This window comes from Cucurbitaria berberidis (assembly GCF_010015615.1).
Source record: "Cucurbitaria berberidis CBS 394.84 unplaced genomic scaffold K460scaffold_4, whole genome shotgun sequence".
Classification (NCBI taxonomy): Eukaryota; Fungi; Ascomycota; class Dothideomycetes; order Pleosporales; family Cucurbitariaceae; genus Cucurbitaria; species Cucurbitaria berberidis.
Window position 1 is genome coordinate 881578 of NW_024468938.1, and position 16713 is coordinate 898290.

Here is a 16713-nt window from a genome sequence, read left to right on the forward strand (position 1 = left end):
TTAGTTAACTTATAATATATACTTATAAAAATAAATACTATAAATAGCATAATAAAGCTGCTGCAAAGTAATAAATTTACGCTATTTTATTAAAAAATAAATATAAAAAAAGTATTAAAAAAAGCTAAAAATAAAAATATTATTTTTAGTATAAAAAAATTATAGCGTAATAAAAAATTTGCTTAGAAAAGTTTGCACTGCTTAAAAAAGAATATAAAAATATAAAAAAATAAATTAGTATTAGTAAGCAGAAAACTAGGTATAAATAAAAAACTATATACTTTTAATAATAGTTAGTTAATAGAACTTTATTACTTTCAACAGCTAATGCATAGACTAAGTGTTTAGCTACTCATATTAACAGTAAATTGGTCGATTGCCCAACATCCTTCCTTTGGTAGTTTACTGCGGCAAGTTGGATCGGGAACCCCAAAATGTGATTTTTTGGAGGTACCCAGATGGGTACCCCTAAGCCCCGAAAATTCAAGCTCTGTGAGGGACGTGAGGGTTCTTTTCCCTAGTGGCCATAGTGTAAAGCCGGGTTTCTCCTCGACGGGGAAGGAGGCGGACAGTTGTATGAAGCTCTAGTACAACAAACACAACAAAATCTACTTCATCTTCGACTGGGATGGAATGAAAGATCAATAAAGTAATGTTTAATATGAAGGAGAAAAGAGATCAATGTATAATTCGAGTTATAGAGGTATGCCGGGTGCTTGCAAAGAAAGAGTGTAAATTCTCTCTCTCTGTCACCGATATACTTTATGATATGATGCTCAGTTCTGTAGCTGTGCCACAACCACAGTCGGTGATTATGGTTTCAGTGTCCTATTTTAGACATTGACAGGCATACTCTGCGGCGTTTGTACGTCTCTCACGGCAACCGGGCCTTGCAAGATAGTAAAACCTGCTTATGCTAATATCCATCCTTCCGACAGGCAGTATACGCCACTCAGTTTCGGTCAGCGACCTAAGTCTACCTGGGCCGAGCTTTGACATGTTGATGTATTTTGGGCGTATCTCGAGTTTGGAATTGTTGTTATTGCGGCGTAGCATGTGGGCTTTGGCATACTCGCCGCACACTGAGTGCGGGGCGGTTGTGACACTAGCTGCATGTGAGCTAGCGACCTTTCGATTGGTACTCCGCCCGCACACTTCTGGACACTCACAGCCGTCACTTTGCGGCGCTGAAACACGGTTTGTTGACTGCCTATCCCTTGGCTGCCCCTTGTCGCCAAGCGAGGCAGATACACATGAGACTTAGGTAGCAAGCACTGACCTCGTCTCACCGACCTTGCCTGGAATACGAAGAAGAGGGGTCCGCCAAGGAGTTGTTGGTGGCTGCCATATGATATGTAATTTGGCGCCCGTCCCATCCAACCTCGAATACCACGCCTCCTACGCCTCAAAGATCCAACACCTGCGGTTTTTCATATAGCGATCACGGAACCGGCCCCCGGCTGAATCTTAACATGACAGCGAATGTATAGCACGTGGAAAATGTTGTCGTCTAAGATACACTCGAGGATTTCCCCACGACTGTTCACGCATAATCTCAATAACGAAAAGGGTTGGTTCAAGCTGAATCTCTACCGAGCTTTCAATCGAAATCTCACAGTACACATTGCGATTCTCTCCACAATCTTTGCATATCATAGTTACCATACTAGGACCCAATTTCTGGTAGTGGTAGCAATGTCGGAAGACTCATTGTGTTTCAGGGAAGCGTACGATGCGCGACTAAGTGGCAGGATCGAACTGGAAGAATCTTTGATACATACTGTGGCCCATTACGGAGGCTTGAGACACCAGACAGACGCTGAAGGGCAGAGGCCATATATCCCGGCAGGATTCGAGAACGAAGTCAGGAAACTGGTGCTCAGCCAGAACTTTCAACCGCTTGATGAAGATAGTGAGTACATTCTCGCGGCAAAATAATCACTTTTGAGCTGGAATGCTTACAATATGTTTCAGATACGGCCATCATTAATTCCATCTTCCTGAGTGGATTCCAAGGTGACGTTGCCGCCGTCCGGAAACTTATCGACTCCTCTAGTATAAGTTCAGAACATTATCTCCGCCCTCTCATGAGAATCTCAACGGCCGAAGGCGATCCACAACTCCTTCGTGTCTGCTTTGAGAACGGTTTCTTAGGCACAGGTTATCTTGACTCCGAACTTCTCCTCGGTTCTCGTGTCCGCAATAATCCCAGTACGGCATGGCTCGACGTTCTTTTTGATTTCGATCTCCACCAGTGGCGCACAAATCCTCAGCAGTTATGCAAGTGGCGGACATGGCATCATTTGCTCTTTATGGGAGCTGACTGTACCCGCTGGTGGATCGAGCACGGGGGCAGCGCATCGAGGGCTCGAGGACTTTTCGAGCATACTACGGGATGGCCGGGGGCTCCAACGATACGGGTTTTGCTGGATGAGTTCGGAGTGGACTGGTTCATTGACTCGGGGACGCTGCAACTGGCGGTTCAGAACCATGACTTTGAGACCGTGAAGATGCTAGTTGAGGCAGGAGCGGATGTTAACGAATATCCAACTGATTGGCAAATGGACGTTCGTGAGTATCGAGCGGCTCCCTTATCAGCCCTGCATGAGGCGATGTATGCGAAATCTGAAAAGATGATTCGGTATTTGGCGGAACATGGTGCAAAGCTCACGCTCGAGGATCTTCATATCCCCGACACATACAACACTCTACCGAAGGAATACAGGGTCTTCGCGGACTTGGTGGTAGAGCTAGGCGCAGTCAAGGAGGCGACGTCTCTTTGAATCTGTAATCAAACATGTTTGTCTTCGGTGTTTTTCAAATTGCAGGGCAAGGATAAAACCAAATTGTACAAACTTGACGTATCGAACCGTAGATGTCAAGAACTCTATGCCTGTCACAATCTTTCCTGATTTACAGAAGGCGGATGCATGTATCTTCGCTTGCCGCCCATCGAGTATTTTCCAAAGAAGACATGATAACCACATGGCTGGTTGGTTGGTTGGTATTGTTTTTCGTCCGAAGGACGGTAGCTATTTCTATCTACTATTCTGTAGCCTCCCTTAGGGCATTGGGACGTGCAAAAAAGTAGAATTATAGTATTGTTATATTACTGCTAAACGCATTTCTTAGGCCCGCAAGGGTTGCCTGTGTTTGTTTGTACATCAGCTCCCCCTTTAAACAGGGAGACTGTGTCGTTTTGCTGTGGGAGGTCTAGCTCCCATAGGTCAAATTAAAGTATACAAGATAAGGAAAAAGATAACCACATGGCAGCGGCATGGAAAGCCCGTGTCTGCTGTTGGTACAAACAATGGCCACACAGCCTAGCATCTGCCGGCTCATGGCGTAAGGCAGATCTATTACCAGATACAGACGTGCTACGGCCCCAGAATCAATTCTGGGTCGATATACTGGGTGTAAAAGTAAGACTGGCATGTGAGAGACACGAGTGATGGCGTGGTTATGCGGAGTACAGCCACCGGTCTGCTCCTCAACCTGATGGCGGCACAGCTTCCACGAATGCTTGTGCACCCTTGATCAGTACCCCCGAAATATGACTATGAATCTTATCTACAGGCTGCTTAGCCCAACGCAGTGAACAGTAATATATATCGAAGCTAAAAGCCGTACAAAGTGATGCAACGTCCCCGATCGTCAGGGCTATATCCATCTAAAGTCACTCATAAATCTTCATATCCCTTATTGATCTCTACTTTATACTAAACATACTTCCACCTACCAACAATTTCAGTCGCCACCGTCAGATATCTTCGTCCTTCAATCAACCGACCAGCGAAATGAAGTCTTTCCTCGCCCTCCATTCCCTAGCCACCTTCTTCACCCTCACAAACGCCTACAAAATCTCCTTTTACAGTACTCAGAACTGTCATAGCCTACCCCTAGGAAGTCGAGAAATGAAAGTCGACAGCGGCTGCCAACGAGACTTGGCTGGCACTTCAGCATCCGTGATTATCAAGGCCGACGAAGGCAACAAAGACTTTGGCAATGTCGTCGTCTTCTTTAAGGGTGATGATTGCAAGCCGTCGAATATTATGCAGGATGGCGCGGCCTTTGTGTTCGAGGACGGCTGTTGGACGGGAAACTACGGTAGCTATGAGGTGTGGGATTTGTGGAAGGTTGAGGGTATGGACGCGCCAGCGTTGAAGTGAAGGGTAGACTGGCTGATCTTTGTATTGCGCATAACTATCAATCAGAGTCACGAAGGTCTTCGTAGGTTATATGTAAGAAAGGTTGAGAAACTCGACCATCAGGCGAGTGGTTAGTCGCATCAGTCAATGTATTATCTTTTTACAATTGAAGTCTAGATTACAGAGTTGCGTTCACAATCATATCATTACTAGAGTGGCTTCCTCCTCCTTCTATGAGTGTACTTACCACAGGCAGGAGATCAGAACTATCAAACTGCAGTACTCTAGTGGAATAATGTTATTCATACATATGATCATGGCGCCAGTCTACACGTACCCGATACTAATCATTCTATATGCGATTTGATCTATCTGTCATTTCTGAAGCACCTCACAACCCGTTTGGGGTACTTTGGCATTGGTGGTCTGTCTCACCTCGCGGGTAGCCTTAGCGCTGGTAAGCAAGCACGTGAACGACTACCATAGCAGAAGAGGAAAAAGAAGGCTGTGATAGTTAGAGGCGTTTGACTTGGCGCAGATGCAAGCTTACAGAACGGAATCCGTATGTTCTGTTTCACATGTTGCATGTGCTCAAACAGCCAAGACGTGGGGCTTTGGCGGCACGGAGACCGCACCAGCGGCACGGAAACCACACCAAGTAATTCACGATGCCAAGAGCGGGATACGCCGTAGCAGCCCCAGAGTCTCTCTGGACCCCAGGAAAATCTATAATGGAAGTTGACACATATCTCACAAAGGTATTGGTGCTTGGCTCATCCGGCACGGTATTCTAGCTTTCTGCACTGTGCCGCGAGGCAGACATTGAAAGCTGCGGCGCCTCTATTTTGGGCCGAGCAGCATACTAAGGAAACCGAGCTGTGTGATACTGCCTAATTTCGTCAGTTTGAACAGACGCCGCAGATTACTACCTTGTTGTAACTTAAAATAAATTTGGGGTTGTCAGGTAGACAGAGACATCGCAGGACCGATGCACAGTGCCTCACCCAAGACCAATTTGGTTAATGCGAGCAGATACATATATCTAGAGGGGGAGTTGCCGGCATGAAGCTGCGATCAGTCCAATCCACGTTCCATTATTCAGTATAGGTACTTTTACCATTTCATCATGCTTATTGTAACAACCATAAAGATCATCTTCCTCTTGATCAATCATTTGGTCGCCGCCCATACTCCACCAAGAGCCATCTTCCCTTCTGACTGGGTCCACGAAGCTCCCGGTACTGGATTCCTAGAGATTTCGAAATGGAGAGTTCTTCCAACTTACGATGCTGGCCTCGGACTAGTCCCAAGAAAAGAAGGAGATGGTGGAAGCTGTGATAGGAGGGCTAAATGCAAAAAGAAGAAGATCCGAAACCCCGCTGACGACTCCAAGTGCATCAGGTGCCCACCGCTCATGAAGGCAGACCCCACAAGTACCCTTTGCGTCAGAGACAACGACGTGAGCGAGGAGGATAAGAGAAAGCAGTACGAGGAGAAAATCAAAGAAAAGATCAAAAAAAAGTTCGACAAGTTCAAGGAAAAGATCAAGGAGCGTCTGGAGAAGAATAAAGAGGTAAAGAACAAGGAGTGGGAGGAGAAGGACAAACTGAGACAAGACAAAAGGAACCAGAAGATATACCGCCGCGAGGCAGTGTGTGTTCCCGCTGTCGCCGCCTCCATTGGTACAATAGCCATGCTTGAGTTGGCTGATGGTGGCTTCTCTGAAGACTTGTTTGACAGCATCGACGGGGATATGCTCCAGTTCTGGCCCAGCAATGACATCACCGACGACTGGCTAGACAATGCGTTGCCTGACGACGAGAGTGATATCACCAACGAAGACTATGTTAACGAGTTCCTGGTGGTTGGTGATGCGGCTTCGGGGAATTCAAAGCGATCCATCGAGAAAGGGGATATCCATAGTACCGCTCAGGCAAATTCGGAGAATTCAGAGCTGTCTAATGAGAAGCGAAATATCTTTACTGCAATTGCCAACGCTTTTAGGGCTCTTGGTCGTGCCATTGCGGCTGCGGCTACAAGAAGAGCCGGTGGGGGCAAAACAGTCGCTCGGGCGACTAGATATTTCTCAGACGGGAAAAAGCCAAACTTGAAGAAGCCGGGTGAAACGAAGTTGTCGCGCGCGGAGCAAAAGGACAAAGCCAAAGAGATCTCGCAGAACAAGAACTGGACGAAATGTCTTCGTGGTGAAAAGCCCGAGAAGTAGTCGCTGCGCTGAAAGCAAGGTGTCGAAGACTGTACTACTACACTTAATCAAGCTTGTTGTTCCCTACGGATATAGCTCGTCTAAAAGGGATACGATGGGATAAAAGATTTCTGACCAGTATTTTGTTTTTGGCTTTGTGGTATTAGGGGTGCTAAAGTACACGGGAGGACGCCCCTTTCATTTAGTTATACGATAGGTTAGTAGTCACTCTTACACACAAATCGCTACCGGTGGGAAGAAGTCATGCTCTCATTAGGATTTTCGTTCTTTGCTGTCTTGATTCGTGCAAGCCATGACTTCCAGTCTGTTCCCAAAGGCTCCTTGCCCATCCATCCTCCATCTCATCCACTCGTTGGGCCCTAAAGATCTTCACTTCGGTATTTACGCCTGCGTAAATTTTGACTTTGACTGGTGAATCATCGAATTCTGCATGTCTTATCCAGAACCACCGCGCTTGTTTACCCAGCGGGTCTTCACAATCAAGTGTTACAGTGTGGAGCTTAGACCGACCGGAGTTTACATAGAGACCTTTTAACCATAGTATCGCCTCACGTTTGAGTAAAAAAGGCATGGTTTGCCCTGGGCTGGGGGAATTAGGTACTGCAGACTTGGTCTCACGATGGGGTCGATATCGCAATTACGCTCCAAGGTAATCTTGACTAGTATTGTGACCTTTCTCAATCATTTGAGTGTAATTAGGCTCGAGTTTGGGTTGACGTAGGTCATAGTCCATCGCATCCATGAGTCAATATTACTGGCAATGCTGATTTTCAGTCCCTCAAGGCAGGCGGTGATAGGTTGCAGCTGCTGAACCAGGGCCTTGAATGAACCAGGATGACGCACCAACAGACATACCAGGCTTTCCTCGAGTATTACCTCGAATTTTACAGGGCTTTGTGCGCCGAGCTTTCTCAAGATGCATTCAACAAACCCTATTTGGCCGATGGGTTTTGTGAGCTCTGTCCAGTTGCCATGAATAATGTGGGTTCTAAGCTGGGAAAGGGGCTGTGGCGCTTGAAAAGGCGCAAGCTCGTTGGCATATCAAGTTGTAAAAACCCGTCCTTTTTGCACAGCAGGTCGATTTCCAACGTTGTGAGGTTGTCAAATCCCCAAGCGAGGAGTTCCATATTGTTACCACATGTACTAAAGGGTGTTGCCGTGCACAAAGCCGGGAGAAGTAGAGTGATAGGCGACAGGTCAGCGTCTTTAGAACAATATGCTCGTTTGAACCCAAACAGGCGTAGAAGTGGGTATTCGTCTACTTTCTTATAGTCTGCAGTATCGAAAACTTTGACCTCAAGATCCTAGACATGGCTGGCGAGTGCAATCAGCAGTCCAGCAAACCCTGATTCCTCTCTTACCCTTATGGCCGGCACCCACAGTGCTTTGGTCTGCAGAAATCGCGGGTTGCCCGAATGGCTATTAGAGAATATCCACTGGTCACTGGTTGTTTCGAATCTGACACGCTATTTCTTCTCCATATTGCTCAGCGGCTCATCAATCTTTTCATAACAAAGATTCTTGGCGCATTTTGTGGATGCAATAGCGAGTTTCTTGACGCAAATGGCGATATCGGGACGTTTTCTGAGTGTTCTAGCAAAACGTGGTATATCTCCCTGGTTTTCGCGACACTGGCCGACGGAAATGCTCTGGTACTAGTTTTTTAACGATAGTTCATTGTGTGTCCGCGAAGTCCGCGAAAGGTTCGCTAGGGCGGATTTGTAAACCTCTAGAATCGTAATAATGTTTAGTAGAATTTCGTTGGGGAAATCGTCCATGGTAGCCGTTGCTGCAACTCCTGGAGGTTTATAGCGGTTTATATGAAGGTAGGTTAAGAGTGGATTTCAATCACAGTAGAGTAATATAGGGCTCCGAGGGACTTGAAAGGGGGTGTGGCATTTTGTGAGGAATTATAAGCAGGTAGTGAACGGCTCCGGTTACAGCACTAGTTGCTATATCATGATACACGACCTAGCGAGCCGGCTAGCCCTGAACCTAGAGCTCTCAGTTGAGTCGGAAACATGGACTAGCCATAACAGAAGGTGACTAAGTTACTCATTGAAACGCACCGAAGGAGATTGGGCACCATTAGAAACGAGAGTCTGAATCTTATCCTAGGTACTATAGAGACTACTGCTTTGTTTAAAAGTAAAGTCAACGCTAGAGCGGATTTTACAACGCAGTGGGAGAAATTAGTACATAAAATTACAGTTTAGGTGCTATACCTAGCACCATAACATATTATTAAGGCATTAGCGTTTACACAATGCCAGGCCAGCTAAATGTATCATTGAGAGATACTGTAGAGATTACATTTGTCGAGACCTGCCAATGCCGGAAAAAGCAAACAAACGGGCGATGTGCCGTGCACGTGGTCCCACACCCTAACCCTAAGTGCAATCTACAACAATATCGATCACAGATTCCCAGGTGATTCATATGATGACGATTTCCTCGTGGCGCATCTCTTGCACCCAATTACAGTTTCTTCCACTTGCAACGGCGACTCCAACTCTACGCCATCGATTTGTCGACATTGATTCAGTAGTCACAACGAGGAGTCCAAGCCATATCTCCGGCTCAATAAATACAGGCATAAAATAGCAGGCATTTTCGGTAACACGAGGCCAGTCAATAAAGCATCGCATGTGGTGGGACTGCTTGAAGCATGTAAAGTACACTAACTTTCGATCGGAGCTGATGTGCGCTGGCATTAGAGCACCTTTAAAGATAAGCGCCCTTCTATCGCTGACGACTTCTGTGCCCAGAAAGCTTGCAATAGGATGCTCCAGAGCGGCGATGATGGTTTCTGCGGGGATGTCGCGATGGGCGATTGATCCTACTCGTCCGTTGACTGAGGCCCATGACCAGAAGGGGAAACGAGTATTGAAAGTGGCCTGGTCTAACGTAGAAGATTGCCGGTACCAGAGAACATCGAGGAGCATTGTAGGTTTCCATGCACCAACAATATATGACGAGAAAGGCTGGTAGCTGGGCGATACAGAATGGTCGTACATTCCAACGCGATTCACAATGCCTGATAATGCAGCTAGTCTATCCTCAGACTTAGTCAGCTTGCAGTTGCTATACGCTTGCACGATTCCCATCCAATCTCGATGAAAGCAGTATGCTGATCTCGAGTCTGGCTTCTCATTCCAATTAGTCCAAGCCCTTGTCATGAGGCTTTCGAGGTAGTGCTTTGACTGGAAAGTGAAGCCTTGTGGCCATGGTTTCCAATCACCAACTGGAGAGTTAGAGCCGAAGATCTTGTCTACGTAAGCTGAATAGTCCCCGAGTAGACTCCAGCCATCAGGATCCTGTTCAGTTGCGGCACCACGTGCACAGTGCCAGATTATACCGCGCTTGCCAAATGATAAAGTCCGGGGGGATAGAAGTCTCTCTTGAAAAATCCAACCACGTTCTGAGAGCGGTGTAATGCTAGTTGCTTCTTGAACATCCAAAGTGGAACCCATCCTACCAGATATATACCACGGTGTGTTCATCAGTCGACATTTAGATTGTTCCAGTGGGTTGCGGTCTGCAAAGCATCCTTGACCCGAGTCCTCGGCCCCAGCGGCGGCGATAGTGCACGTAGCGCCCTCAAATATAGAATCCATCTTTCGAGACTCACATTCCCAATCTTCTCTGCTATCCTGAATGATGCATAGTGAGTCGATCCAGATATGTGAGATAGCCAGACTTCTAGAAATTTTAATAGCATCGCGAAAAGATTTGGGAAGCATGTCGACAGCAATAGTGTGCTTGTACTGCTCGATGTTAGACAACATAAGCCTGCTTGTGGGCGCTGAAGCGCCCCAACGATGGCTCAGAACGCAGTATTTTATACTATCCGATTGAGGAACTACCAATCGAATTGTAGCTTCCGGCGAATCGATAAGGCATAGGAGACGTCCTGGCAAAACCCGGGCGTCCTTTTTCCTCGAACATTCTGTGTGACGCACTCGACACTCGTTTAACCAGCGACGAGCTAGAGCTACATGGGCATTTGAAGATGTAGACGTGTATGCTACGCAGGCATCGGGAATTGATTCGGGGGCATTCCATAGTGGGTAGACGTTGTGCTCTTCTTTGGATTAGCACGGTCAAAAAAGTAATAGGTCTGATGAATTTACCGGCCCCAGCCTCACATGATGCCCACAGTTCCTGCACAAATTGCGTGCCTGGTGTGCTGCATGTTATGGAGAGGCGCACAGGTGGGCGCCCGACCTCTTCTGCTGCTTTGGTGACATTCAACCAGATCTGTTTGGCTTCGAGCGACGACTCTCCCAATCGCTCAAGACCCACTTTACAAGCCATCTGGATATGAGTGCAGAAGTGACATATCTTCTGCGCCTCATACTCAGCATTGTCACTATCATATATTAGTAGCTTCTCTTCGTTGCGCTTCCGTGACCCTTTGAGTATCCGCGATGACCTGAGTACACTTGAGCACCGCCGACAGTATTGATGAAGTTGAACTTTGCTGCCTTCCGACACAGATGTAGACATTCTTGGTTCGGGAATTTTCAGATATCGCGATATGATGTCAGAAGGAGGCAGCCGCGAAGGTGGGATGTTTCGGTGGCTCGTGCGCGATTCCTTCCCGAGGTATCGCTGAGTGGGGACAGTGTCCTTCGCCTACCATCTTTCACGAATGTGATCATTCCAAAATGCTACATACCGCGCCTAGTTAGACGCCTTTACTAAATGTGCCATCTGGACCCGAACTCGTTGTCGAAGTGTTGCGCAAAGGATCGTCAATTGTAAGCGTGGCACACGAAGTAGACAAGGGGAAGTTGAAAATGGCAGCGATGGTGGAGGTAAAAACGATGTCAAATGCGCATACCCCAATACTACGTGTTAAATTATCAATAGCTCTGTAATTGTACTTTAAGTGCCGAGATGGGCGATGTTGGAAAAGTATTTCAAGATTTTAGTTGGACGAAATTCACTCATATTTTGCAGCGATAAATGAGTATTGGGCACTCTTAGAGAAACACGTCTTCACTTATTTTGTTGTTACTTTTTACAGGAATCTCATTGTGCATGAGGACCTTGACCAATTTCCATTCCAATGACTGACTCACGTTTAGCTGGTATACACCGACACTAATACTAAGCCAATTCCTGGTTCGATAACCAATATATTATTCGCCCATCGTCAGGCGCATTGAAGACTGCTGAAGGTGATCGCGATCGATCCGATAGACCGCCGTAGCAAGTCGCTACATCTAGGCCTTAGAGGCACCACCGTCGTGCTTGCTCAGAGCGCGAGCGTCGGCTCGCTGAGCGGCATCCCCAATGTTCTTGTTATCTTTGAAGAGCTCAGTGAGAACGATCAAGTCCTCCTTCCCGAAGGAGCCAGTGCGACGAAGATAAGCCAAGCGTGCGCCCATGGCGTTGATCATTTCATCGTTCTTGTACACGGTACACTGCTCGAGGAGAGTGCACTCGCTTGGCGGAGGAGTGCGTAGACGCAGATCATCCTTGTAAGCCTTAACAAGGTGTGTGACGTAGGGGTCCATGCCCAGCATCTGGGCTGCATAGCGGATCTTTATGAGATCGTCATTCGAGTCGGGAATGGTGACACCGTACTTGCCGACGGACTTGGTGATAGCGTTGAGCCAGATGAGTAGAACCGACACGGCTGATACATCAATGGAGGTGTTCGAGATTTTGACGGAGCTGCTATTCGGGCTCTTCTCCAAGTAGGTACGGAAGGTTGAGGATGCGACCACAAGAGCCAGCTTCGGAACGGCACCGATGACTGTCTTTCCATCTTTCGTCATGATATCGATAGTCCCTCCAAGCAAGAGCTCCTTGCGAGCGGACTTGGAATACTTGCGAAGGTCTTTACCGTCTCGCATGTTTCGCATGTTCTCGATGGTGTTCTGAACCTGAACGTGGGCTGGCTGAGCAGCGTTGTAGCCGCGGGCGGGGGCCTTCGTATTCTGCATGACTGATCTACTCGAAGTAATCTCGTGGAAATATGTCGGAGTTGATGCTCTTGTGAATTTTTGAATTCTAGTGGAGTTTGTTCTCTCCGTGTAGAGTGTATGCGTGTGAGTGTGCGTGGGTGGAGAGGGAGAAATACGACGAGGGTAGGAGGTATATAAAGCAGAGGGGCACCGACTAGCCCATTGTTGTGGGGCTACTATGTCTTTCACCAACTTGTAGCTTCACTACGTAATATTCAGAATCTCCAGTTGCGGGGCACATTGTATGGGCTAGCACCGAGTGAAGACAAATATAAAGGTGAAAAGATGATCTATCTACGAGCTGGGGAGCTATTCTAGTATATATGAGTAGACGTAAGTGCTTGCCTTGTTGCAGATGACAAGCCAAAACAGACTAATACAAACATGAAGCTGAAACTTGCTAGAAATTAGCAGCGTGAAATTACATGAACATGTAAAACTGCTTCCATGTCGACATTGTGTACTCACTCAGGCAGTCTTATTATAGAAGCTTTTCTGCGTTAGACAATGGCATTCGAAGTAAATTAACATCATTTTCGCAAACTGTTTGTTCAAAATCATAGTTTCAGCAAATAATGTGCGGTCCAGGTCCAATCGGCTGTTCCCTGCGCAAAGACATGTTGGACAGCTCTGTTAGCCTCGGGTTTATTCCCACGCGTTCAAGGGGACTGATGAATCGAGACTTAGATGTCCCATCACCTCCACTTCTCATCAGAGTTTAGTATCATATTTCCGTCAGGTTGAGCTCTAGCTCTATACAAGGGGTTTCACTTGATCTAATCCATGCGACTCGAGCGCTATACACCGTTAGACCAACCCGGTTGGTGATCGCCGCCATAGGAGGTATTTAGTTGTTACGATCATAGCCACTTTTGAGCCAAGCATTAAATTATCAAAGGAGCTGTCAAGTTTTCCAATGGTTAATCGTTCATCTTTATTGGAAGTTCAACAAAAAGCACGAGATATGTACAGCTGTTAGAAAATAGAATTCATTGTGTCCCCAACTCCTTTTAAGCTAAAACACCTTTACCTTCGGTCCGAATGATCAGCTATGTAAATGAACCTTTACTCTATAAGATGCAATTTGGACAGAGCACATCCTAGAGTTGAAGCAATTCGAGTACGTTTAGACTTGCGTAGCGCGCTTAGCAAGGGATCGAGCGTCAGCATCGCGGACAGCCTTGTCGAATATCTCGTGGCGCGCGAGGAAGTTGGTCAACATCTTGCGATCGCCAGGGAACTTGTAGGTGCGAAGAAGATAACCGAAGCGCTCACCAACGGCCTTGATAATCTCGTGATCCGCGGAGATAGCGTACTGCTCGAACTCGGCGCAGTCCTCAGGACGTGGGATTTGTGATCGAACTTCCTCTTTGAAGCGCTTGATTACAATGTCAATGTAACGGCTCATACCCAGAATATGCGCGGCGTGAATGAGCTTGACCTTGTCGACTAGCGTGGCCGGAACAGGGACTTTGATGATGTAATGAGTCTTGGAGCTCGCAACGTCCTTGACCCAGTTCATCAAGATGGCGACTGAAGGAAGGTGGATGGAGGCAGAGACAACCTTAATCTCGGCCGCCTCGGGCTTCTCCTCGATGTACTGACGGAACGTAGTGGAGAGTACGAGGAGCGCTAACTTCGGAACACCCTCAATTTTATCCGCAGCGGCACCAAGAACAATGTCGACAGTATCGCTAGACGCAAGCTCTTTGCGGGCACTCAGGGAGTAGTTGGCGATATCCTCGCCACCACGCAAGTTATTGATCACACGAATCGTGTTCTGGACTCGAACGCGGCTCGAATCCTTCGGAGCGGGACCGCACGAAGTGGGCTGACGGGAAAAGTGTGTGTTTGTCATTTTCGCTTCTTTCTGGGTGCTGGCTTATCTTCAAGAGTTGATACCGGTAGTTGGACAGCAAATAGTCGGAAAGGATAGACGGCAGAGATTACTTTCGTTGGTGTGATTGCGCGGGTGATGATTTGAAATAAGAAGCTGGGGGTTGATATTGGCTGGAAAATAGTTTATATAGTCTGCGGGAAGGAAAATTATGCGCTATATTGTAACAAGACTAAGTCTTCCACCGTGCATCGTGCATTCACTTCACACAATGGTACACTACCACTTTGTTTGGCGTTCACTCACTGAAAGCAAGTACCAAGGCAACAACACTGTGGCTAGTGTACTAGAAGTCCTGCTTTATGTAAAAATTACGAGATTGCGCGTCAGAAACAATTGTTTCAGTAGATTACTACTGTCTCTCCTCTGATTGTTTCCCGTTTGCGATGAAGCTTGTGGACTGCGCTTTTGGGAGAAGAATCCCTACAAGAGCTATGCACTGAAACATATTCCATATACTCAGAAAAGTCCGAATTTCGATCAGAATGAGTGGCAGAAAATCGACTATCGTTTCTTTCAATTAGGATTTTGAGGTATATTAACCGGAAGCCAGCACTGACTGCTGGGTATTCTGACACTGTACTCGACAAGCAGCAAACCGTTGACAATGCAGCCGTCTTTAAAGCATTTCATGTTCATGGTTACTGCTATAATCTACTAAGCGTTTCATATTCCTCTTTTTCACTTCTTGTCCCAGTTGAGTAGAAGCAAAGGTCGGCCTTACCTTTTGGCAGATTTCTGCATACCCGGAGTCGCCAACCGTGGAAGATGGCGCCGTGTTGTAGAATGTAGTAACCTGAGAGACACCTAATGGAGTATAATGAGAAACATCCGACTGTTCAACTTACCAATTGCAAAGCTGACAGTGGTGAAGCTTTAGGAACATTGTGAATTGTATCAACACAAAGACTCAGCACAGCGCAGACATGCACTACTGGAAAGATTAGAAGAGATTCATCAGATTCACTGATGTATGACCTACTCCAGATCATCACCTCCCTGAGTCATTGCAGCCGAGATTGCTTTCACTCCAATCCTTGACCACCCTTGGCCTCATAAAAGCATCGTGCCCCTACCCGTTCCCGCATAAACCACTCTACATAACCCCATTGATCAGATTCCTCTAAGATATCAACCCCGAAGGTTTCAAGGTACGGACAATACAGCCATTCAAAGGATCCGAATACGTTTTAACACTCTACTAGACACTCCACTCAACGCTACTCACAAACCCTGCACCATGGATCCTCGCGACGGATCCGTTTCCCACAGCCACAACGATCGCAACCGCAACCGACGTCGGCGCGATGATCTCCGGAAAGATACCTTCGTCGCTGGTCTCTCCCCAGAAGGCCAGATCAATAAAGTCATAGCAGAGATGAACAGCCTCGAGGGTGGTTATGACTTGCGCAATTGGTCGCCGTCTGCTCGAAAGGACTTGCTGCCCACCCTTACAATTACTCTCGAGGTAGACTGTGCAAAGAAGCCTGTAAAGGTAGAGGTACCAAAGCTAGCACTGCTCGTAGCATCGCCCAGCTTCCGAGCGCACATGGTTCAGAATCTCGAGGCGAAAAAGCTCGGCTTCACGCACAAGGACATCTCGTTGGGGGCTGTCAAGACCATCGCGAAGTGGTTGAGGGATTTGTGCAACAATGCGGAATTCCCTATAGTCCCTGTTTCCGATGACCTGAACGTCGCACTGGAGCTCCGTCTCACAGCCTATAGACTCGGAATGCACCAGTATGTCGGACACATCGAGGAGCGCTACATCAGCGGTGTCGAGCATCGTGTACCGAGTCTTGTCGAAATCGCGACTGTGACCAATAACACGCGGGAGGAGTACGAGAACGACCCGATCGTAGTAGCTCTAGCGAATCGCTTGAGCTATCTTTGCCGCCATCATAAAGTCTCACAGGAAGTGCAGATCTCCTATGCGAATCTACTTGCGGAGGAGAAGTTCGATCGCATTCTACGTGCGGTCCAGGAGAACAAAGTGATGGCTGTATCGGAGGGCGCTGAAGGTACACATTAAAGCGTCTAACTCGATTATTTCAGTAATAGGAGCAGCGACATGGAAGTGACGATCGTTCCATGAGCTGGCAGTGAGCTGGCAGCAGGGTCAAGGTTGGAAAAACTACTTTCTTACACGAAAATGCATATAAGATTAGAAGTAGTGTAGCTACTTAGCTATTAGGACCCGCCCTCCTGACTCTATGTCATCACCACGACTTGTTCATAGGCATCAGAAATCTTTTCTGCACCAATTATCGCTTGGGTAGTTAAAATTGCGCTGACTTGTTCGAAAAGTAGTTCTACTATAATAAGAAATAGCAGGGGTTAGAGATGTGCTAACGCACTGTATTGGTGTCCGTGTGGCTTCCGTCCGTCGTTTCTTTCCTATTTGCAATGTCCTACCACTGCAGAGTGGTGCGTCCAATCGGTTGATAATGATTTGGTGCCAAACGA

The 16713-nt window shown here is 47.1% G+C and overlaps 7 protein-coding genes across 7 annotated transcripts; 4 read left to right on the plus strand and 3 right to left on the minus strand.

Annotated features, from left to right (window-relative positions):
• The first annotated feature begins 1177 nt into the window (after positions 1-1177).
• On the plus strand, positions 1178-3117 carry K460DRAFT_396379 (uncharacterized protein). Its single transcript, XM_040936098.1, has 2 exons — positions 1178-1912; positions 1975-3117. Exons 1-2 carry the CDS (start codon positions 1483-1485, stop codon positions 2781-2783), a joined length of 1239 nt encoding a protein of 412 aa, XP_040785511.1. The 5' UTR covers positions 1178-1482; the 3' UTR covers positions 2784-3117.
• A 680-nt stretch (positions 3118-3797) lies between these two features.
• K460DRAFT_407321 (uncharacterized protein) lies at positions 3798-4169 on the plus strand (the record flags this gene model as incomplete). Its single annotated transcript, XM_040937059.1, has 1 exon — positions 3798-4169. One exon carries the CDS (start codon positions 3798-3800, stop codon positions 4167-4169), a length of 372 nt encoding a protein of 123 aa, XP_040785512.1.
• Positions 4170-5274: 1105 nt separating this feature from the next.
• On the plus strand, positions 5275-6372 carry K460DRAFT_290687 (uncharacterized protein; the record flags this gene model as incomplete). The annotated part of the gene is made up of 1 exon (XM_040929220.1): positions 5275-6372. The coding sequence occupies one exon, from the start codon at positions 5275-5277 to the stop codon at positions 6370-6372; it is 1098 nt and encodes a 365-aa protein (XP_040785513.1).
• Positions 6373-8546: 2174 nt separating this feature from the next.
• On the minus strand, positions 8547-10900 carry K460DRAFT_314729 (HET-domain-containing protein). Its single transcript, XM_040930295.1, has 2 exons — positions 10506-10900; positions 8547-10456 (listed from the first exon to the last, which is right to left on the minus strand). Exons 1-2 carry the CDS (start codon positions 10879-10881, stop codon positions 8808-8810), a joined length of 2025 nt encoding a protein of 674 aa, XP_040785514.1. The 5' UTR covers positions 10882-10900; the 3' UTR covers positions 8547-8807.
• A 703-nt stretch (positions 10901-11603) lies between these two features.
• K460DRAFT_407324 (uncharacterized protein) lies at positions 11604-12329 on the minus strand (the record flags this gene model as incomplete). The annotated part of the gene is made up of 1 exon (XM_040937060.1): positions 11604-12329. The coding sequence occupies one exon, from the start codon at positions 12327-12329 to the stop codon at positions 11604-11606; it is 726 nt and encodes a 241-aa protein (XP_040785515.1).
• Positions 12330-13476: 1147 nt separating this feature from the next.
• On the minus strand, positions 13477-14208 carry K460DRAFT_356744 (uncharacterized protein; the record flags this gene model as incomplete). Its single annotated transcript, XM_040931984.1, has 1 exon — positions 13477-14208. One exon carries the CDS (start codon positions 14206-14208, stop codon positions 13477-13479), a length of 732 nt encoding a protein of 243 aa, XP_040785516.1.
• Positions 14209-15487: 1279 nt separating this feature from the next.
• Positions 15488-16279, plus strand: K460DRAFT_289014 (uncharacterized protein; the record flags this gene model as incomplete). Its single annotated transcript, XM_040929094.1, has 1 exon — positions 15488-16279. The coding sequence occupies one exon, from the start codon at positions 15488-15490 to the stop codon at positions 16277-16279; it is 792 nt and encodes a 263-aa protein (XP_040785517.1).
• Between the last annotated feature and the right edge of the window lie 434 nt (positions 16280-16713).